Consider the following 23,156-nt stretch of genomic DNA (forward strand, 5'->3'; position numbering starts at 1 on the left):
AACCTCAACAATGTCAGAAGGTTTGCCGTCCTCTGGAGGTGTTCTATGGCTGCTTGTACCATGCCTGCTTTTTACTGCCAGGCGTCGAGGAAGGGGAAATTGGAATCCTTAAATTCCAAAGTTGTGCTGCGAACACCGCCTTCTCTTCTGTGAACACTTATGAGGCACTGGTGAGGCCACAGGCGAGCATGGGAAACTGAAAATGCTCCTGGACTACCTTGAACCGCGCAGTCTCTGTGGGACTGCAGGACGAATTCATGAATGTAGGCCACCGTTAATTCACCTGGATCCAGGGCTGACAGAATTTGGCCAAATCTTGAATGTTTCCTTCGGCAAAGTGTTTACAAAGTGTTTACAGGGCAGATATAGAACATGGAACAAAGTCCTATGTAATTTTTCAGCACCAGGAAATAGCGGGAGTAACAGTCAGTCCTTATTTCTGGGGTCCGAATACTTTATAGCTCGTTTGGTCAGAAGAGACTGTGCTTATTGGAAGAAGATAGATAGGGGCTTCCCTGAAAAATGTCCTGATGTGGGTGAAATATGCAGTCAGTCAAAAAGTATTGCAAGGCATAGACTTGAATTAGTTGAAGGACCCACCCTGGTGGAAGTAATATTTTGCCACCCTTGGAGGAAATTTCTGATCTAACCTAGCACAAGGTGGTTTGGTGCCAATGAGAGCAAACTAAAGTGGGTTGAAGGGTGATACCGCAGGGTTGGCGGACTGGAGGCCAGGATGTAGTCTGCTTGATCTCGGCTCCTGATCCAGACCCCAAATGAGCTGGGGTGCCTGTTGCAGAGGTGATGGACATTGACATTGCCGGTAAACCAAACCTCTGGCTACTGACCGTGTCCACAATGAGGGCATTTGGGCATAACAAGGGCACCCATGGCACCCAGAATTCCGATCTCGGCGGACTGGAGAAGAGGACCGAAGGACTGCCCTGCTACACTAAGAACCAGAGGAAGAGAGGCTGAACTGACGTGGACTGCACCTGCTGAACCTAGTGGCTAACAAAGGAGAAGGGAGTGTGCCTGCTGGGTCCTGCTCACTGAAGTAGTTTCTCAAGCCCAGCCAAAGCAAGAGACTCTAAGGGTCAGTTGGTTGACCTTCTGTTCACAGCACAAGGCCATAACCACTGAAGAAGCCTGCTAGGGCAACTTGGTAGCCCAACTGTTCTGAACCCCGCTCCTCCTTGCTGTGCAGCACCAGGGACCAGGACCCAACACTCATAGGTGGCCTCGAGTCTGCTGAACCCAGGAAAGTCATCTGAGTGCAGCTTAGTAGCCCAGAAGGCAAGTTACTGTCCAAGAAAGGATTCCCCAAGTGCCCACGATACAGGGTGATTGCAGCCCCTTGGCGACTGGACTTCCGACAGGAAAAACAGGATTACAAGGTACTTTGACCCCTGTGACAAAGATTGCCTCACCAAGCCCATGGACCAAGGAGTAGCTAAAGAAAGATTTCCGCCAACCGCATTTCATCCACGGCATCCTTGAGTATCTTAGGCATCCTGTGTCCCTTGCATCAGCACCACTTACATAGAAATCCACAGCAAGGAAATCAAAGGGCCTAGAACCCACTGAAGACTGATTCTTCCTTTGAGGCAACTGTTTCTGAGGACCTTGTCCCCCTGACTGGATCCCTGCTGTAGTTGGTCACCAAAAGTAACTGAAAATAATCGCACTGATACTTACCCAAGTTTTTCTTGGGGCCTGAAGGTGCCACAGCAGGAGCTAGATGAGTGCCAAAGATCAGCAACATGGCCTCATCAATTGGGACATTACTGATGGCACAGGAAACTCTGGGTGCATTGGCATCCGCTCCGCTGTGGAATCGGCTCCTTGTCAGGGGACCAGGAGCAAGACCGAGAAGCATCCGGGTGTCTTACTGACTTTTCAGGCTGGGAGAGGTGGGACTTGGGACGCATCTTGCTTGGCTTTTTTGTGGTTCTCTTTGAGTTTGATTTCTCAGAAGACTTGGACCAGAGAGCAGAGCAGGCTCATACCCTGCCCAGACTTCGAGCGGGACTTCCAAAACGGCTTTTGGTGCTCGGCAAGGTAGAGCTCCGCTTCAAGTTCCTGTATCACCTTTGGGTTATTAAGGGCACACTCCGCACAAGAACTGAGGAGTCTTGTGAGGAGACACACAGTGGCACACCTTGTGCAGATCTGTCACATATATTTGTTTGTAACAGTCCCTAAAATTCTTAAACCCTGAAGTTTTAGTAGGAGACAGTTTCCCTGCACACTAATAAAAAGCAAAACGTTCAGAAAAAACTTATCAACTGATGAGGAAAATGTTAGGAGCGAGCTCTGGATCCACGTTCAAGGGTGAGGAAAGAAAGGTACTGACACTCGCATGAAAGGTGGTGTTTACATGCAGTCCCATCATCACTTCTGGGGCAGAACAAAATCAAATCAGAGCCACATGGACCTACCTACTTGCGCACAGGAGCAATGCTGCTCAAATATTCCAGATCCAGTCTGGCGCCTGGTGATATTCTAAAGTAGAGGAATCTGTAGTTGAAAGTATCCATCAGAAATTAAATTGCAGGGATGGCACTTATATGCAGTTCTTTTCCAGGTAGTGTAGAGCCACAAGGTGCCACCTGTTTGCACGTGGGAGCACTACTGATAAGTTTTCTGGATCCAATCTGGCATCTTGGGAATATACAAAAGGTGAGGAATCTGCTGTTAGAAGAATCCAGCAGACATATGTAGCAAGTTAGGTCAGTTAGTTGTGGCTTCCTGATTAGTCCGTATGAAATGTGTCAGATGGGGATAGTCTGTTCATCTTACTGGGGAAGAGCAATGTACAAAACTGGCATAGATTCGAAAAGGGAAGATTTAAGTGACAGAGCTGTTTTAGTGGTGTTCAGATGTGTCTTAGCATGAACCGGAGTCATAAGGCACAGAAAAGATGTAATATATTATCTCTGTCATGATGGTTGTTGTCACTAACTAAAACAAGGGGGTGGGGTTGTTGCTGCATGGAGGAAGTTTATAAGGAATGTAGGAAAGGTGACTAAGGTAACTGTTATAAAACATACAAAGGGCAACTTAATGCTGTAGCTATGCAACATTGTAGGAAATGCAAGAAGTAACCTATTGCACAAAATGCTATTTTGGTACAAATTGTGCAGTGGTATAATGTAGGAAGCTGGCTCTCTATATAGTGCGCCAAAATGAGGTACACTGTTCAGAGAGTCCAGCCAAACACCAAAGGAATTACAGAGGCACAAATGACACCCCAAATGCTCTCATTTGTGGTAGCGTGAGCGAGCAGTAAGGCATATCAGCTAAACTAAGCATTTATTTATTTACACACACAAAAGGCAGTAAATGAGACACACACACACAAAGTAATCCGACACCGAATTATAAAAATAACACATACTTTTGCATACATTTGGATACCAGGATCATCAGGATTGGCTAAGTACTTTTCAAGTAATGAATTTTTACAGTTTTCAAAAATGGGCAAATTCTGGATTGGTAATGCTTTCCTATGGGGGGAAACATGTATTGCATTTGGGCAAACTTAGGGACTATGAGGATGGGGCAAGGACCAAGGCCACACCAACAGGTCACCTCAGAAGGCTGTGGGGCGTAAAGGTGCAGAGGTATATCATGGCTTCGGGTGTCCCGTTCACATCAATGGAAGAATGGTCTGGTTACAAAGAGGCTGCAAGCAGGGACTTGGGGACCAGTCCGGAAGAACCCACAGGGGATGTTTAACCCATGAGATCCGCAGACACGCGGGGACACGTTTGGTCAACTTCTCCTTGAGCTGTGGGGTTCGAGTGCAGCGGTGTCTTTTGATGTCAGATTCCAGTGCAGGAGTCTCATGTCTGGAGGGGTCCTGCAGAAAGAGGCTGCAGGCGGCCACTGGAAGTCCAGTCTGGGCAAACCCAAGCATGGGCTTTGCTCTTGGGGATCTGGGGACCCCGTTGGCACCATCACCTCAGCTGGACTCGGGCTCTGGAGCATGGGTGCATAAGTGCTTTGAGGGGTGGGTCACAGATTCACGTCTTGGTCTTTATTTTGCAGATGGGGAGCAAACTGGACAGCTGGACCATGCACGAAGTGGGTGTCTGACTGTGCCTGACGTCCCTCAATGTGAAAAGAACAGTAATGCGTTGGAATAGATCTATACAAGCAATATATGGAAGAAACACTTAAATTATTTTTTAGTATCCAAGTCAAATTTGTTTCCGCCAATGTTGTTGATTATTTGATGATTGAATCCAGAGTGTACCTCATTATGAAGAAATAATTTAAGTGTTTCTTCCATATATTGCTTGTATAGATCTATTCCAACGCAATACTGTTCTTTTCACATGTTTCTTCACCCAGATGCGGTTGGATTATAGGGTGACCCCCTTCTTTTGTATATATTGACGTCCCTCAATGTGCAGGTCGATCTACCTCGGCGTTGGTGTCTGGATTGGGCACAACATGCCTTGGCTGCTGCAAGGTCCAGTATCCAAGGTATCAGTCCTGTACGGCTCCGGTTGTTCCTGGTGTCCTCTCACTCGGTGGGAGGACAGATCGGACCTTCAGGAGCACAGGGTCCTCTTCCTGGGGAGCTGCTGCGTTGGGCTGGCCAGGGAAATGGCAACTCGGTGAACCACACCTAGGGTCTGTGGTAACTGCTGCTGCAGGAAGTAGCTCCTCTACTTCAAGGGAGTTTCTTTGGCAATTGGTGAAGCACCGGCAAGCCTCTGGGTTTCTGGAGGTCTGCACGGCAGCAGGACGAATTAGTTGCTCCACAAGGTTCAGGTGCAGCAGGCAGGCCAGGAGGGTTGGCGTCAAGTCAGTTCTGCTCCTCGGTTCAGCAGTCTTTGTCCACTTCTTCTTTTGGTCCATAGAAATATGCAGTCCTGGTATCAGAAGGTCTCCTAAATACTCACTTTAGGGCCATTAAGGGAAGTGAGGGGTAGAAGTCAATGGACTACTTACCTCTGGGGTCAATACACTCCCTGGATGACCAATATCTTTGAGGGGTGGACATCACCTTGTCCCAGAACTCCTAATTCCAGCACACACAATAAGGTGAAATTTCTATAGTCGTGTTCACCTCCAGCTGGTCACCCTAGAGGTGTGTCGAGCCTAGCAGCGGAACACGCCTCCTGCATAGCTAATTTCCTGCCCGTACACGCGCAAAAGGCTCTGTACAAAAAGGATCGGCTTCTCCTCCAGTGAGAGAAGCCAAGATTTGAATACCAAAGGCGGTGGGTTCTTTGAAGTTCTCCTGCCTTGGAATTCTAACATACAGTCATCCAGTGGGGAGCGGTGTGCACATCATCTGCCTGAGCAGGCTTTGTTTCTGACCTCCTGAGAGCAGAGGCCCTCACCCACAGGGGTCAGAAACTCAGGTGGCAGGCTGGCGATAACCAGACAGTCAGCACACCAGTACCTGGTAGATTTTCAGGGGGCACCTGTAAGGTGCCCTCTGGGTGCATGTATTAATAAATCCAACACTGGCATCAGTGGCGGTTTATTAATACGAAATCTTTGATACCAAACATACCTATTTTCAATGAAGCCATCATGTAGCTGGGGAACTCGCTTTGACCAGTGCCCAGTACATACCTTAAGGCTTCCTTGCTCACTTGAAATATCTATTAGTAGAACAAGACATCACAGGGGCATATCTGCTCCAGCAGATATGTCTTCAGCAAAAATATAATGCACCCTGCCTTGAGGCTCCAAGGCCTGCTGTAGTGTAGGGGTGACTTACATATATTAGATGCAGTGACTTAGGCATGACACACAGGAGTGTGTCACATCATGTTTTCGCTCATGGTTTGAACCATGTCACGCAGCCTGCAATGGCAGTCTGTGTGGAATTTGTATGTGGTCACTTAGGGCGGCATAAGATATGCTATAGCCCTTAGGGACCCGCTTTAGTACCCCTGTCCTAGGTACCTAGGGTACGATTTACTAAGGACTTACAGGGGTGCTAAAGTCCTTTGCCAATTGCAGCATAATTAGACACCACTTTGTTTTAGGGAAGAAGCAATGGCACGGACGTCTGGTTAGCCGTCCTCAGTGAATTGTCGGAGTCAAATATCAGCATCCAGTAGCTAAGAAGGGGGCAAAAAACTGGGGTAGGGAGGAGGGTGTAACTGCAGCAAAAGCCCAGTTCTCTACATAGAAATATAGGGATAGAATAGTTTCAAAGTAGTCATTAAGATATGAGAGAAATTAAAGAGAACCACAGCACTAAAATTCCAAGCACTGATTAATAGAATGTGAAACTAGTGAAGCTTGAGTGGAGGAGCTTTAATTTCATTGAATGGGATTACAAGAATTCCAGCGATCTTTAAGTTTTCAATTCGTACACATCCCACATATGTGCATGTTCTGCCCAGATTACCAGCTCTATCACAGCTTATCATACAGTTGCAAAGGTTCTTCAAAAAAGTATGTACAACATGACTAGGTAAACCAAAAACATCTGACAGCTGCTGCCACCACCACATAATCACCTTCCGACATACACACAGGAAAAATACAAAACTCAAATCAGAAGTATGTTTTCTCTGCGCGAAGGTGCAGTGGCCAAGTTCTTGTTTAAAAACTAAAGAAGAGATAGCACCATTTCGCTGATTTATAAGAAGCTTATTAATGATCGGATGGGTTTGCTGGCTTCATTGCGGGAGACATGGATTGCCGACGGTTTAGAACTGGACGACGAGGATTGGGTGTCGGCGGTGGCCTCCCCGAAAGAGGTGGCTATCCCGGCCCGGTTGCGGTTCGTCCAGCTTAAAATACTCCATAGAGTGTACGTCACGGGGCCTGCTCTGATGCGTATGGGGTATTCGGTGGATGGTTTGTGTAAGCGAGGCTGTGGACTCCTGGGGAGTTTCCTCCATATCCTGTGGGAGTGTCCGGAGGTGACTCGGTTTTGGTGCCGTATGGGGTATTCGGTGGATGGTTTGTGTAAGCGAGGCTGTGGACTCCTGGGGAGTTTCCTCCATATCCTGTGGGAGTGTCCGGAGGTGACTCGGTTTTGGTGCAGAGTGCATGCGGTGTTAGAAGAAGTCACGCATGTTGCCTTGTTGCCGGAGGCACGAAGATGTTTGCTGAATGTCTGGGAGCCGACTGATTACAATGTGACGCAGACGCAATGGGTGACTCTGGGCTATATGGTAGCGAAGCGTGACATTGCACGATTGTGGGGCTCCCAGAGGCCACCCACGGTCTCCGAGTGGAAAGAACACATGGACTGGTGTATGTTCAGAGAGAAAACGGTGTATGTGGCGAGAGGCAAGCCTGGGAAGTGGATTAAGGTGTGGGGTCCCTGGAACTCCTATCGTGGAGGTATATGCGCCCCGCCTCAGATGCGTGAGATAGATGCCGTTCTATCTCCCTAGCCCGCGCATTCCTATATGCTCCTGCGACATGCGAATTTGGTTTCTTCGGCCTTGCCCCCCCCCCTCTGTCTACCCGGGTTGGATTACTCCCTCGATACGAGGGGCACATGCTACTGCTATTAATTTCCTCTGCCTTGTGTGTTTGCTGTTTTTCGTTTCCTTAAAATATGAAACCTTTCTTGTTTGTTTATGGACTGCGGCTGCGACCGACTGCGATGATTAACCCTCCAGTGACTCCTTTTTTGTTGCCAAATCGATCTGAATGTTCAGCTGTGCCTAGGGTTACACTGCATTTTTAGCGGCCGGCCTGTTGGTTGTAGGCCCATACTTGTATTTCTCTGAAATTGTAAAAAAGGTTTAAAAAAAAAACAAGGACTGGTGTATGTTCAGAGAGAAAACGGTGTATGTGGCGAGAGGCAAGCCTGGGAAGTGGATTAAGGTGTGGGGTCCCTGGAACTCCTATCGTGGAGGTATATGCGCCCCGCCTCAGATGCGTGAGATAGATGCCGTTCTATCTCCCTAGCCCGCGCATTCCTATATGCTCCTGCGACATGCGAATTTGGTTTCTTCGGCCTTGCACCCCCCCCTCTGTCTACCCGGGTTGGATTACTCCCTCGATACGAGGGGCACATGCTACTGCTATTAATTTCCTCTGCCTTGTGTGTTTGCTGTTTTTCGTTTCCTTAAAATATGAAACCTTTCTTGTTTGTTTATGGACTGCGGCTGTGACCGACTGCGATGATTAACCCTCCAGTGACCCCTTTTTTGTTGCTTCATCGATGTGAATGTTCAGCTGTGCCTTGGGTTATACTGCATTTTAGCGGCCGGCCTGTTGGTTGTAGGCCCATACTTGTATTTCTCTGAAATTGTAATAAAGGTTTTAAAAAAAAAAAAAAAAAAAACTAAAGAAGAAACACATTTTATATTTGTTACAGTGTTCTGGAGTCCTGCCTGTTAAAGAAGAAGAAATTTGCCCTAAATAAACTTAAGTGGTATCTTGCTAGAGAAAACAATGATGAGGTTAGGAGAATATCCTTGTGTCTGTAACAATCTTCAGGATGCCTGTCTACAAGCTCTACGTAACCCTCTTACATTCTTTTCCAAGTCATTCTCTTTTGTACTTTCACTTACTTTCCTTGTTTCCTTCCATTCCAAACTCCTTCCTCTTCCACAGCCTATAAACAGAGACCTCCCAACACCCTCAGATCATCTCTTTCCAGCTATGGCTCCAAGTCACTTCTCACCCGCTTGGGCTCCCAACTTCTTCAAAGTAGCTGTGGACCCCAATGGCTTCAAAACAATCATACTGGCCACTCGTTCACTAGCCACAGCTGACAATCATTTCTCACCAGACAGGGCTGCCTATCAATTATAAATCAAGATTGCCAAACTCTTGTAAGCCATGGCACCAAGTCATTTCTCATCACCCAAGGGTCTCATTTGCTCACAAGCTGCACCACTCGATAGCTTTTCTTTCTCCCTACCCACATAACCATGAAAGAAGATATCACCTTTTAGACTCGACTGACTTCCTATAAGTCAAACCTCCCTACTGCAGAGCAGTCCAATCATCTCTCGGTCACTCACTTTTCGGTGGGAAATAATGTTTCTCACACACATAACTACCCTAACTTCACTCATCCATAAATGCATGGTAATCAACCCACATCTACCAGTGAGGACCCAGAAAAATACTCACTCCCTGCTAGCTAGGTTGACACCTATGCCCTCCCCCACCACCTCCACTTCACAAATACTACTCACTTTTCTCCATGCTTCGCCAAGAAGATCTGGGCAGCTTTAATGGCTTCAGAAACCTGCTCTTTCTTGGTTGCCAGTTCATCTGTGATGGCCTGTGAAGGAGATAGGAGCATAACTCTTGTAAATAGACATAAAAGAATGTATCAAAACCTTCGGTTTTGCTTTGTTCGCCCTAAGTTGGCAGGGTATGCCCAGACGTGGGTCCCTTGCTCACTTTGCCACTGGATTCAAGATAGCCTGGCTGATGAGGGTTATGAACCCGAAACCGGTCCCAGGATGCTTGTTTCCGGACCAGGGAAGACATGGCTTGGCAGTTCAGACTAGACTGTTCCCATGAGGCACAGGGTCAGACTGAATTGCATATAGCCATGTCTGAACTGGGGTGGCGGAGTGAGCTAAAGAATGATGATGGATTAAACCCAGATCAGCTGACTGGGGGTGAGTGCTTGCAATGTTCAACACTCCGTCCATCATCCCCTTTGGTTTTGATAAAATAATGTATGCCATGCTCTGCTTTAAAGAATTCTAATACACAAGTTTATACAGATACTTTGAGGTAAATTGTACTGTGACCCAAATTGGGGGTGATGAATGGATATATTTTTTGATTGCGATTAAATCAGAGCAAACTAACTCAGTTTGCATATCATGTATTGCGTAGATAAATGAGTTCCTTGTGAACATTGTGTTTTTTTGCTTCAATGCTCTGTCAAAGAGCAGAGGTGCACATCAGAGTGGGAGAACAAAAGGATTATGTCATGTTCACATGATAAGCCCAGGAGCGCATGGGAAAAGAGGGAGAAAAAAAGAAATTATGCAAAATAAAAGGAAAGCCAAGCTATGCTGAGCCAATAATTATGGGGGACATGTAAGAGTGAAGTAGAAAAAACGATGTTCAGGAGAGAAGAGAATCCACAGGGACGAGGAGCACATGAAAGAGAGGGAGAGGAAAAAGAGCAAATGGTGGAACAGCTTCATAACTATAGGCAGAAAGGAAGCCCGAGACCGCAGAACCAGTTTGTCTGGGAAGAAGGTAGTGTATGGTGGATTAACACAAAAAGCCTTAAGCTAACGGACATGTCGTGCATAGGTGATGGTGACAATTAGCACTACTGATAGTACGGAGCCATAAGGGGCAGCTGTGAAGCAACTTGAATGAGCGCTCTATGCCGGCGAAGTAATCACTCAACACCTCTGCGACCTCCACTGGCACCCAGTTGACAGAAGAATAACCTTCAAACTACTCACCCAAGTGTACAAGGCCCTCCACAATGCTGGACCCGCATACCTGAATCACTGCCTCACATTCCACGTAACCAACACACACCTCCGCTTCACCCAGCTTTACCCAGCTAACGTCCCACGAATCCGCAAGACCAGAACCGGAGGAATGTCCTTCTCCTACCTAACTTCCAACACATAGAACATCCTGACTATCCATCACAGGAAATCACCCTCGCTGACGGCATAGCGGGTGTTCAAACCAACTTGCTGGTGGCCAGAGTATGAGTGAGAGTTTTTCTAGTGTTGCTTGGGAGACATTTCAAGATCTTCCTCAGCATCTTCAGGGTGTGGAAGCAGAATGCAGTGACATGTCGACTTGTGTGGCAATGTATAGTTTGCTGTCGATGATTAGTCTTAGGTTCCTGACGTGGCTGCTAGGTGAGGGTCTGAGCTCAGCCGGCCACCAGTTTGAGTCCCATGTGGAGGTGTTCTTGCCAAAGGTCACTACTTCTGTCTTGTTGATGTTTAGCTTGAGACAGATGGCTTTCATCCAGTTAGCGACTTCGGTCATGCAGGCAGTGAACTTGTTTCTTGTGTTGGGGTTATATTCTGACAGGGAGAGTATGGGTTGTGAGACGCTGGCATAGTAGGGGATGTTGATGCGGTGTGCGCGGATAACATTGGCCAGAGGGATCATGTATGCATTGAAGAAGTTGCGGCTGAGCGATGATCCTTGAAGTACTACACAGATTAGTTTGCAAGCTTCTGAGGCGTAAAGAGCCAGGCTGACAGCTTGTGTTCCATCTGCATAACGTTGAGAAGTTTGTGATTGCTAAGGTGGTCTGTGAGGCGTCGATTAATTAGTTTCTCCAAGAGGTGTAGGCGTGGTGGGGACACAGGTCCGACGGGGCCCCCAAGTAGATGGTCTTCATGGTAGCAGCAACTCAGACGGTGGTAACAGCGGATCACAAGGTCAGGGTTTGTTCTTCCGCTGTGATAGGAAGTTGAGTTGCGATGGTGATTGGGTCCGGGTAATGGCCGAAGATGCTGCATATGGAGGTGATTTTGATACAGAAGAATTCCAAGATAAGTTGTACAATGGGTTCCTCAGTAAGAGACCGGGATTGAGACTAAGAAGCCTCTTTTGTTTCTTTTTAGGCTTGAACTTAGCTGACGACTTAGAATGTGAAGAAGATCTTTCACGGGAACGACCTCAAGAATAAGAACAGGACATAGTGCTCTACTTAGACAGCCTTTACGGACCTTCCGACCATGCTTCAGTTCACTGTCCCGAATCTCTTCAGGGTTCATCTAGGTGGAGTATCCGCAAAACTTGCAGTCGTGCAAGGAACCAAGACACCAGTGGCATAACTGCTGGGGTCCATCACAGACATCTCCTTTTGATAGTCCTAAACGGGTTTAAACCCGGAATTTTGGTGGGTGCATGTTCCACTGCACACTGAAGAGGAAACTGATGTTAGCGCATGGGGTGGTGCTTACATGTGGCGGTTGAATAGATGAAGCAGTTATTTTGCCTTGTATTTTCTTTTTTTTCATGTTATCATCTCCAGGTTGATGATGTCCTGGCTACAGGAGTACAAAAGTCATCAGAGATGGTGAAAGTGTCAGCCACATCAGAAGATGTGCTGGTCATAATGGCCTTGTAAATTATGTGGATGGTTTTAAAGTTGGTGTGGACTGTCAAGGGGAGCCAGTGGAGTTCTATCAGGGTAGAGGGTAGTGGTCATATTTCTTCAGTCCTTTGGTGGGGTGTGCAGAAGAATGAAGGATGCTAGGGGTGGAAGGCATGGGGGTAGGAGGGAGGTCGCTGTGGAGTATAACAGGCCATGATGCAGGGCGTTGTCACCATTCAAACGTAAGAGTATCAGAACTTAAACAGTAGTTTGGAAGTTGCTTTCTCGAAGGAACACTTTCACTTTCTGAAGTAGAGAAGGCTGGTACTAGGCAATCTTGGTTTCTTGGCCATGTATTCCTTGACGGTGAGATCAATGACCAGGGTGAATTAGAGTGGCATGGCACCTGGCGAAAGTTAGGGTTTGCTTCCATGAAAGTTCACGTATTGCACCAAGTCTGGACTAGACATTCCTTGCTGTTTTTGTTGAAAAGCAGTAATTTGGTTTTGGTGAGGTTGTGGTTCAGGTGGATGCTGGACAAGCTGCTCTGGCTGAGATGCATGCAGTGTTTAACGCATTGAATTTCAAGAAAGGAGGAGACTTTCAAGTGGAGTTCTGTGCCATCAGTGCACTGGGAAATGTTTATGATGTCATACATGAGTAGAGGCTTAAAGGATTAGATGTAGTGGTTGAAGATTACATTTTAGAAGATGGAATACTGGGGGAACACTGCAGATAAAAGTGATCTTCTGGATCCTGGAGGTGGCAAAGTGAACAAACTGGTGTTGGTTTGATAAGCAGGAGGAAGGAAAGCCAGTGAGGCACACTGCTAGCAAATTGCATTTAAGACGGTAGGGTGTCACAGGTGACATGTTCCATTGTCTGCATCGCAGAGACCCAGTGGCTGCATCCCTCAACCATAATAACCGCATCTCCCAAGCCTAATGATTGCAGGTGACATGACATGTTGTAGGTGACATGTTCCATTGTCTGCATCGCAGAGACCCAGTGGCTGCATCCCTCAACCATAATACCCGCATCTCCCAAGCCTAATGATTGCATTGAGTCACGACCTATCAGGAACGACAGACATGTAGATAGAGAGAGGAGCATTGCTCAGTCAGTAAGCTATGGGGTAGGGATAATAAGAGGGTGAGATTGTGAGGAAGATCAAATGAAGAGTAAAGTATGATACATGAGTGGACTGGAAAAAAAGGAGAGAGACATGAGGATGTGAGAGCAGAGAATGTAACAAGCTGGAGAGAGGGACAATGGCTGCCTCACCTGTTGCTCAGCAAGGTGTTGCCTCACGTCCCCTGGTGCGGCGCTCTTCGACAATGCATTCTTGGGTCTCATAACCTGAGATAAGCCAGTTGCCCAGCCCATGAGGTGCCGCAATGCATCCACCTGCTCCTGTTTCTCCTCTTCCACCACTTTCTGTGGGACAAACATAACTGAAAATCAGTCCTCTATATAAAAACCCAATGCATCATCTTTACAGCAACAGCAGAATAACCCATTCCCCATCTCCCTATCTAGATAGCACGTCTTGACAGCAACAGCAGAATAACCCATTCCCCATCGCCCTATCTAGATGGCAGGTGTAACTAAACTTGACGGTAAGTGCTTTGTCTACCGGTTGGGACAGAAGAATTGTGAGTAGCTTAGTTCAACGGCTCCAATAATTTTTCAATTGATCGAACATACAAGGCAACAAATGTTTAACAGTCACAAGAATACTGGGAGTTCAGCCGAAGATTCTCCTCACCCGATTAAATGTGCCTTGGGATGGACCACAGACCTCTATTGCCCCGTGTAAAAGAGGGCGTATCACATACACATGTCCCTTGGGAGATCACTACAAGGGGAGGAAATCCAATAGCACTCTTTTAGCCAAGCACTCAATTGAGCAGTAGCACCCTAACCAATGGATATTTTAGAACAGAGGAACATACCCATTAGACAACAGATGCTCAAAGAGCTTCCCTATGCAGAGCAAGGACAGCAGATGCAGCAAAGACTACTCAAGGGCAAAAACTATGTAGTATGCTCCAGAGAGAAGTGAGAGTCATCTTGACATGCAAGTGAATTTAAATCTGTTAATGAGTATTTGAAAAAAAATGCTAAAAGGAAAAAGTCCTGATTAATTAGAAGTCCCCAGCAGTAAGGGACAGCAGTTATTTACTCATGTAAGCGTAATCACCATCCATGTGACTAATTCGCAGGACCATGAGCTAATAAGAATCATTAGCCAAAAAAGAACTATAAAATCAACAACTGTGGTACAGATGGGTCAGAGGTTGTACGATTCATGTATGGAGGTCATCAAAATGTTTGACAACTTAAGTTTGCCAAGACAAACATTATGTTGGCTTCGTATGTGATCTGCAGGATTAAACATAATTACCCATACTGATTGAAAGAAATATAAATTAAAGAACATAGGTTAAATGATTTCACATGAATGGTTGACAGACTGGTGGTAATACTTTCCACCAAGCCCCACTCTATATTTATAGTGCTTATAGATTGCAATTAAGCCCAGGTTGAAGAGATGGGCAACCCTTTGTTGTTTTAACATATTCATCTAGCTGTATGAATATCCTTCTGTGTTACATTCCATCTGTGCCACGAAGGGTCTGATACATGAGAAAACAACCAAACAATGCCATAGTGCAAAACAATGGCATTGTTTTGCCCTGTCCTGATACTGCGTCCCCAAATAGTGGACAGGAATAGTTCTCACCTGATAATCTTTAACACTACTGTATTGATGAAACAGCTGGACAAATTCAGGAAAATATCCAGGCGCAGAAACATGTCAACATATGTTTATGAGTAAAGCCTTCCTTCAGTATCTAATGGTGGGGTAGGGGATGACAATAAAGGTGACATACACAATTTTAGAGAATGTTAAATATGACTGAGGGGACCAGACGGACACGGCAGACAGTGCCTTTGGAAGTCATCTTCAAAGACTTGTAGTCTGACTACAGTCCTCTAAATTAATGATGGCCAGGTGCTTATGAAGCAGTAATTATTACATTCAATCCTCCCAGCAGAGAGGAAAAGACACTTTTGAAATAGGGCAATATGCTCGGAAATGATCTGTATAAAATTGAGCTCCTATCTCAATCCCATGCTTTGCTGTGCTTACGCCATCCTCGGTGCTCATTCACTAACCTCACTGAATCACTGGCTTATTGCTGATCACCTGCAGGCACAGCTTTCGGGACCTGCCTTTTATTTTGGAGTTTCTGATGTTGTTGGCGTTTTACAGCGGCCGTGATTAATGGCTGCGCTTTGAGGCTGCATTTTCTTGCTCTCACTTGAGCGACAGCGAGGAAGAACTTAATAGTACAATAAATCCAGTTAATTATGTTGATGAGGTTGCCACCCAAGGCAAACACTATATTCCAAAAGGTTTGTACAACATGCAGCCGCCCCATGAACGAGTCCTACTGGTGGCGCTGTCTAAAGAACGTGATTCGGAAAACAAGCGCTGTAATGCTAAAGATCCTGGTTCTGCCCTGGTCATTGGTAAGAAAAATGAGGCACAAATGTTAACTATTTCCCCCCAAAAAAGGTCAAAAGGCAATATGACTATTAGCTCCAAACTTCAGTCCAGGTGCATAAATTAATGTCAGGAACCAGAGTCAACCACACTGCTACATTACAAAAGGTCAGTGGACTTCAGCTTATAGGTGATTTTCGATGCAAAAACTTCAAGCACTGACAATGCCCTCGTGCCAACAAAAGCAGCTGATGGAGATGCGCAACAGGTTAATTCTCTGGTATTCAGTCCTACTGCCCGGCACACCTGGTTGACTCATATTTCAGTTCTTCTGTACAAGGACATGGCCAATACAGCACATATGTCTAATTTTCCACCCTTGGTCGCAAACCTCAAAGTCCATGTGACATGCTTCTCCCCAGCAAAAGTAAAGCATGAAAAAACTTGTGTACTGAGTGCCTACCCGAAAGGCTATGGGCCTTACGATGAAAAGAAATTAGATCAGCACCAGCACATTGCTCTTAGCATAAGCCATTGTTCTAGTCCAGCACCTGTACTAGGTGAACCCTCTTTTGTACTTTGGAAGAGGGCTACCAGTGGCATAGTATCTGTAAAGTTATGAAGTTGGAAAAAAGCTGGGCTTGGGCAAAAACCTGAGAATCTAAAATGGAATAATTCTATTGATAACCACCAGATGTGTGCTTTTCAGGAACCTGGGCTTTAATACCTTTACATAGATCAGGCTTCACTTCTTTCAATATTTCTTCTGTGAAATAGTCGAACGGAAAACCATACGACAGGAATGACTATATGTATGAAGCCTTCACTAAACGAAGTTCAAAGCACTTGACTCAGGACACCCAGATATCCCGCAATTACTGTTAACATTTCACTCTGAGGTCAGATGATGCTTTGTAATCTCTATGACAGAGGGTGCAAACAGGAGGAAGACCTCTAACTCTCTTCGCTCTTAATACTGGGCCTTATACCATTGGTATCCATGTGAAGGGCAAGTTACTTACCTTTTCAAGGCTCTTTCTGGGAGTGACTCTAGCCGCAGATTCCTCACCCTCTGAATATTCCCCTGGTATCTGACTAGATCTGGAAACATTTCAGCAATGCTCCTATGTGCCGGAAGGTGGCCCTTTGAGGCTCCACACTCATGCCGGTCCGAACTGATTTTCAGGGCCTATATAGGTCCCACTCTCACGCAATGAAGTCAGTTGCTTTCACACTGTCCGCAACATCCCCCCCCCCCCAGACGTGGAGAACCAAAAGCAAACTGGTAGACACCGACCAGATTCCTAGACTTGGGATCTGTAGGACACTGGCTCTTTATACAATATACCACCAAGTGGTTATATCGTGCAGAGTCCAGAGATTCCCCCAGAAGTATACAGGGCTCAATGTAAACCCCAAGTCTTCGAGTTGAGGCTGCAGGCGTCGAGGTGGAGTCCAGCAAGGGACAGTCCACAGTGGATTCATGGTCAGAAGCACTGGGAAACTTTCACAGGGCCGTCAGTCCATGGGAGAGCTTGGTCTTTGTTGAAGGCAGGCAGTCCACCTGTGGCTTTGGAGGTCGCTGGGCTGCAGGACGGGTCATCTTTTGGCACAGGATCGTCAAGGGCTGCACACAGGCCAGTAGGGCTGGGGCCAAGTCAGTTGGTGTCTGTAGTCTTCTCTGCTGGTGCAACGCTGTAGTGTCAGTCTTCTTAGGTCATCAGGAATCTGATTTCAGGGTCTGGGGTGCCACCTAGATACTATATTTAGGGGGAGTCACAGCTAGAGACCAATTGGTCTCTCACCAGGGGTGTCTACACTTACTATTATGCCACGCTCCTGGGAGGGTGTCATAGCCCTAGCCCTGATTGGATAAGTCCCACCATCTTCAAGATGGCAGGCACTGAAAAATGTGCTTCACTTCGCCTCCAGCACCTGAGGGGTGCTGGAGGCGCCATGAAACCGTGTGGTGTACGAGCGCTCTATAAATATTTTTAACATAACATAACATAACAGGGGTGGAGTTGGCGAAGGAGAGCACACCTCCTGTTCTCACTTAAGTTTCCTCGCCGGTTCTCCCGCCAAAAGGGTGGGTTTGAACAGGGGGCTGCCATCCGCTGCTAGCAGCAGAGTCTGGGGTCACATTACAAAGGCAAAGGTTCCCTCTCGAGCACTGTGCTCATCTGGGCGGGGGGGGGGGGGTGGGGGGAGGGGAGGTGTTATATGTCTGCCCAGGATGGGCTTTCTTTCTGGCCTAAGGGAGTAGGGTCTCTCTACCCAGGGGTCCAGAAACATGTTTGGTGGTGGCAATCTGCCTAAAGCCAGTCAGAGACCACACCAGGGTTGGTAGGTTTTTAGGGGGCACCTCTGCGAATCCCTCTGGGGAAATGTTTCAATAACTCCCATACTGCCATCAGTGTGGGTTAACTGAGAGTAGTTGTTTTGTGCCAAACAAGCCTGGGTTCAGTAAAGCTATCAGAGTGCTGTGAACTCTAGTTGTCAAGTTTCCAGCCCATGTACTCTCTATGGCTTAATCAACACCTACAATATTAGTAATATACTTAAATATTGTAGGGGCATAGCTACTCATGCAGATATGCCCTCACCTGAGATATAGTGCACCCTGCTGTAGAACTTGTAAGGCCTGCTAGACGGGTGACTTACCTATACCGAAAGCAGTGCTGCTTGACATGACACACAGGTAGTGTGCCAGGTCGACTTTGTCGTTTTTCTCTGCACCAAGGCATGCAGGCTGCAGTGGCAGCTTGCATGGCCTTGGTGAAGGGATCCCTAGGATGGCTGTGGATGGACTGAAACTAGGGAATCCTGTAGAGCTGAGTGAGCAAAATGGACTTCTCAGCAGAATTAGCTATCCAGACAATTGTGTTTTATGAACGTATGGGGGAACGCCCACTTAGCTGCCTGGCAGATGTCTAGGACAGGGACTGTGCATGCTAACAAAGTGGTGGCAGCTTTGGCCATGGTGGAATGGCCAGACAGCCCTTCTGGAGGCTTTGCCAGTGCATAGCAGATCTTAATGCAGAGCAAGATCCAGCATGAGAAGGTACGCTTCCGCACAGCCTTGCCTTTTTTTTTTTTACTTCGGCGAACCCCACAAAGCGCTGATCAGCCACACGGTGTTCTTTGGTGCAATCGATGTAGAAGCTAAGTTCTCTCTTAGGGCCCAAGTGATGCAGCCTCTCCTTCTCCATAGGGGACTGAGGTGGAGCATAGAACACTAGCAGACTGATGGATTGGTCGACGTGGGACAGCATCATAACCTTCAGGAGAAAGGATGCCCTAGTACTCAGAACCAGCTTGTCATGGAAGGTGGTGGTGTATAGTGGATGAAAGCACAAAGCTTGAAGTTCACAAAAATGCTGTGCAGAGCTGATGGGAACTTGGAACACAGTTTTGATGGTGAGAGGCCATAAAGAACAACTGTGAAGTGGCTGGAATGGAGTGCACATCCGATACATGAAGGCACAATTGAGGTAGCACTGGGGCAGCAAAGGAAGAGACCGGGGAAACATTTGTTACAGCCTTTCAAAAAAAGCACCACAGCAGGTGAATTAAATAAAGAGGGATAATCAGGTAACTGTATGTAGGCTGAGAGTTCAGAAAGATAAAATATAACTCGGCCCAGAGCAAGGCCTAGTCAGACGAGAGACAAATCAAATAATAAAACATCAGACAGCTTGAACTGGACAAGGTCAATCTGAACCACCCGTTCGGCTGCGAAAGAAGATCTTCCTGGAGGGGCAGCCTGATCGGAGGGCAGATGCTCAATCCCAGGATTTCTGGATACCATACTATCCGTGCCCAGTCCGGAGCCACTAGAATGACTTGGCCCTGGTCTGTCCTGATTTACTTGAGAACTTGGGTAGGAGTGGCATCGGGGCAAAGGCATACAGGAGTATGGAGTTCCACTGGACCAAACACGTCCCCAATAGAAAGATGCCTTGGAAACTCAAACACGAAGAAGTGCTGAAATTGCTTGTTCTGAAGAGTGATGAACAGATCGAGCCAAGGTTCTCCTCATTCGCAATGAGACTTTGCGCCACCTCCGGATGTAGATGCCATTGGTGATCCGCTAGGTGTCGACAGCTGAGCTTGTCCACCCTGGTATTCAATGATCTTGCCAGGTTGCTTGTCACCAGGAAAATGCCTTGGTGGTCCTGCCATGTCCAGAGGCGCAAGGCCTCCTGGTACAGGGTTCATGACCTCTCCCCGCTTTATTTGTTGCAGAACCACATGGTGGTGGTGGTGTCTGTGAGCACCTGTACCAGCCTCTCATTGATGGATGGCAGGTGGCTTTCAGCGTCAAACAGATGGCACTCAGCTCCAGGAGGTTGATATGGAGCCGGAACTCCACCGGAGACCAGAGGCATCTTATCTCGGCCTTTACCAGGTGGCTGCGCCAAGCATCGGTCACTACTGTCAGTTTTGGGTGCGGGAGGGGTCTCCTCCGCTGACCAAATCACGGTCCAGTAGACACCACTGCATATCTTTCACAGTCTCCTTTCAAATTTGAACACGGTCTGAGATGATCCCTTAATGTTGGGCTCACTGGGACCTCAGATCTCACTGCAGAGCCCACATGTGCCACCTGGCATGCTCAACCAGGAAGATGCAGGAGGCCAACAGACCAAGCAGTCTCAGAGTCGATCTCACTGAAATCCAGGACTGAGGTTGAAAAAATTGGATCATAGGCTGAATGTCCTGGACTCCTGGGGTAAAGGCACGAAACAGAACTTTGTCTAGACTGGCTCTGATAAAAGGAAGCGTATTGTAAGGCGTCAAGTGTGACTTCAGCATGTTGACGTGAACACCCACAATGACAGTAGGTGTGCGTAGCCTGGAGGTGGTTGACAACTGCCTGGGGTAAGCCTGTCTTTAACAGCCTTTCGTCGAGGTAGGGGCAGACTGGCACCCCTGACCTCAGACGGTGAATTGCCACCACTGCTATAACTTTCATGAACACCCGAGGGGTGCTGGTGAGACCAAAGGGGAGCACATAGAACTGAAAATGCTCCTGTCCCACTACAAACCGCAGGTAGCGTCAATGGGTCGGCTAGAAGGGAATATAAAAATAGGCATCTTGTATGTCTAACGACACTTTCCAGTCTCCACAGTCGAGGGCCAACAACACCCTGGGCCAGGGTGAGCATTATGAACTTCTCCTTTCGGAGGAAGAGATTGAGGAGGCATAGATTCGGAATGGGCTAAAGTTCTCCGTCTTGGTTGGGCACCAGAAATTAGCGGGGAGTAACATCCAGGCCCCACTTCTGGCGCAGATACCTTCTCTGTAGAACCTTTGACCAAAAGGGTTTGCACTTCCTGCTGCAAAATGGAGAGATGACCCTCCATCAGTCGGGTGGACAGTGGAAGGTGCGGCAGGGATGAAATGGAGAGTAAGGCATAGCATTTGCGAACAATTCAGAGACCCACCTGTCCGACATGACAGATTACCAACCAGGGTAGAAACAGTGAATCCTGCTTCCCCCAGTGGCAGTGACCCTGTAAGTAGAGGTTTGCCAGGTTGGAGGGAGGGGGGCGAACTGAGCAGCATGCTGACCTTGCCCATTGGGCCGTGGGTTGGCACTACTGCCTCTCCAGTGAAATGACTAGGTTCCCTGTTGGAGTGGGAAAGGCTGGCAGTAGGGAATGCCCTGGCCGAAGACATGAAAGGAAGATTAGAAGTGTTGCTGGTGAGGATAGATGGCAAGCCTCAGATAGAGCTGTAAACCTACTCACTTAAAATATTTTGAGAGCAAAGTGTCAGCCTTGTCTCTGAACAAGTGAGTCCCAATGAACGGCATGTCCATTAGGGAGGACCAGACGTGCCCCAAAAACCTAGTAAATCATAGCCATGTGTGTCAGCAAATGGCAAAATTAGTGCCTGTGGCACACCCAATGGTTTTGGTGGTTTCCAAGCCAAAATGTATTGTGAACCTAGCTGCATCACAACCGTGCTGGATGGCCTGTGATAGAACCGGGTAAAAGGTGTTCTAGCGGGCTTATAATGGCCCAGTAAACAGGAGGCGCTGATTGACCACAAACTGGCGAATGAGAACTGCGTTTTCCAAAAGACTCTGTTAGATTCACCCCTGTCAGAGAGAGCAGTAGGGAAATTGTTAGGGTTGGTCCAGCTAGTGGAAGCTTTCACCAGCTGACTCATGAGAGGAGTACTGATGAGAGAAAGGATGGGTCGCCTGGGAGAAGTCGGTGGCACCTGACAATTTACCGGTTAACTGGAGAGCCAATACAGAGTTGAGCCCAGCACCCTAGAAGGGTATCCATCATGACCTCAGTGAAGGGTAAGAGAGGCTAAGAAACAGTTTAGCTAAGTTGCAGGACTTTGGTCCGAATATACATTTTGACCACGATAGTGGGAAGTTAAAGATAGAGAACTTCAGCTGTCCTATGAATGGCCATGGCATAGGAGTTAGATTCTCCAGTGGCTGGGCCAGGAGGCAAGAAGAAATTACGTCTATTGTCTGCCAGCCCTTGAAGCCCCCTTATGTCGCCATTTCATTCAGCTGCTTACCGACCCACTGGGGCGTCATGCTAGTTAGTTTGCCCATCAATCCCATAAGTCTGTTTGCCTCCCACCAGCACTCCACCACAGTCGCAGTGTGACAAGGCCACTAGGGGCATGCCTTCTTGGCGTATAAAAGTGATTCAGAGCTCCCTCCCGACATTGTGTCAGAAATCCTATTTCTAACCCCTAACAAAAATGGGTCAGTGTAGGTGGTAAGTCAGGATCATCTGGGGGCTATTCAAATGCAGCCTGCCTAAGCAACTGATTAACACTTTTTGGAGCAACATCCCTCAAATACGGGTTGCCCTTCATGTCTCAAGGAGAGATGGGAACACCTCATTCAACAGATTTATTTTTTCAGCTTATACATGAACATAGGCTGTTTATTGTATTGTAATTGCATTTATATAGCGCTTACTACCCCAGACGAGGTGTCAAAGCGCTTTTTCGGCGAGTAGCACGCTACTCCGGGACCCATAAGGATTAGTGATGAATTAGTATAGTGAAATATGAAAGTAATATAAGTGGTGGATAGGTTATTTGGATTCGGAAGGATAGAAGAGGGAAAAAGATTTGTATTTATATTTCGCTTGTTACCCCTGATGGGGGTTTGAAGCGCTTTTTTGGGGGCGAGTAGCACGGAAACCCATAAAGGATTAGTGGTGCATTAGTATGGTGAAATATGAATGTAATTTGAATGGTGGATATTAGGCAGTTATTTAGAGTGAGTAGGATAGTGGAGGGATAGAAGGGGAAGAAAGGTTTGCATTCATATAGCACCTGTTATCCCTGATGGGTGTTGAAGCGCTTTTCTGGCAAGTAGCACGCTACTCCGGAACCCATAAAGGATTAGTGTTGAAAATTAGTATAGTGAAATATGAAGTAAGTTGAGTGGTGAATATGCTATTCAGTTATTTGGATAGAGAAGGGAAAGAGGTTTGTATAAGAGTACCTGTGGTCTAATGCCACTGTATTCCATCAATTGTCCCTGTGCTTGTTGTGGTTGTATTCAGTTTGTAAGATGAGGTTAGCCTTAATTGATCTGAGGGCATGGTTGAGCATGTACATCGGGCCATTATATAGGCGCCACATCC

The 23,156-nt window shown here is 47.1% G+C and overlaps 1 protein-coding gene across 5 annotated transcripts in view; it reads right to left on the bottom strand.

The window, feature by feature from the left end:
- The window catches only part of MACF1 (microtubule actin crosslinking factor 1), a 1,146,281-nt gene that overhangs the window by 709,056 nt on the left and 414,069 nt on the right, over window positions 1–23,156 (bottom strand). For all 5 annotated transcript variants that reach the window (XM_085648361.1, XM_085648360.1, XM_085648359.1 and 2 more), the window contains 2 exons: window positions 13,289–13,441; window positions 9,150–9,238 (listed from right to left, as the gene is read on the bottom strand). In XM_085648361.1, the coding sequence (XP_085504487.1) occupies window positions 9,150–9,238; window positions 13,289–13,441 (242 nt within the window). The remainder of the gene's footprint in view (window positions 1–9,149; window positions 9,239–13,288; window positions 13,442–23,156) is intronic.

Source organism: Triturus cristatus, chromosome 3_2 (assembly GCF_964204655.1).
Source record: "Triturus cristatus chromosome 3_2, aTriCri1.1, whole genome shotgun sequence".
Taxonomy (NCBI): domain Eukaryota; kingdom Metazoa; phylum Chordata; class Amphibia; order Caudata; family Salamandridae; genus Triturus; species Triturus cristatus.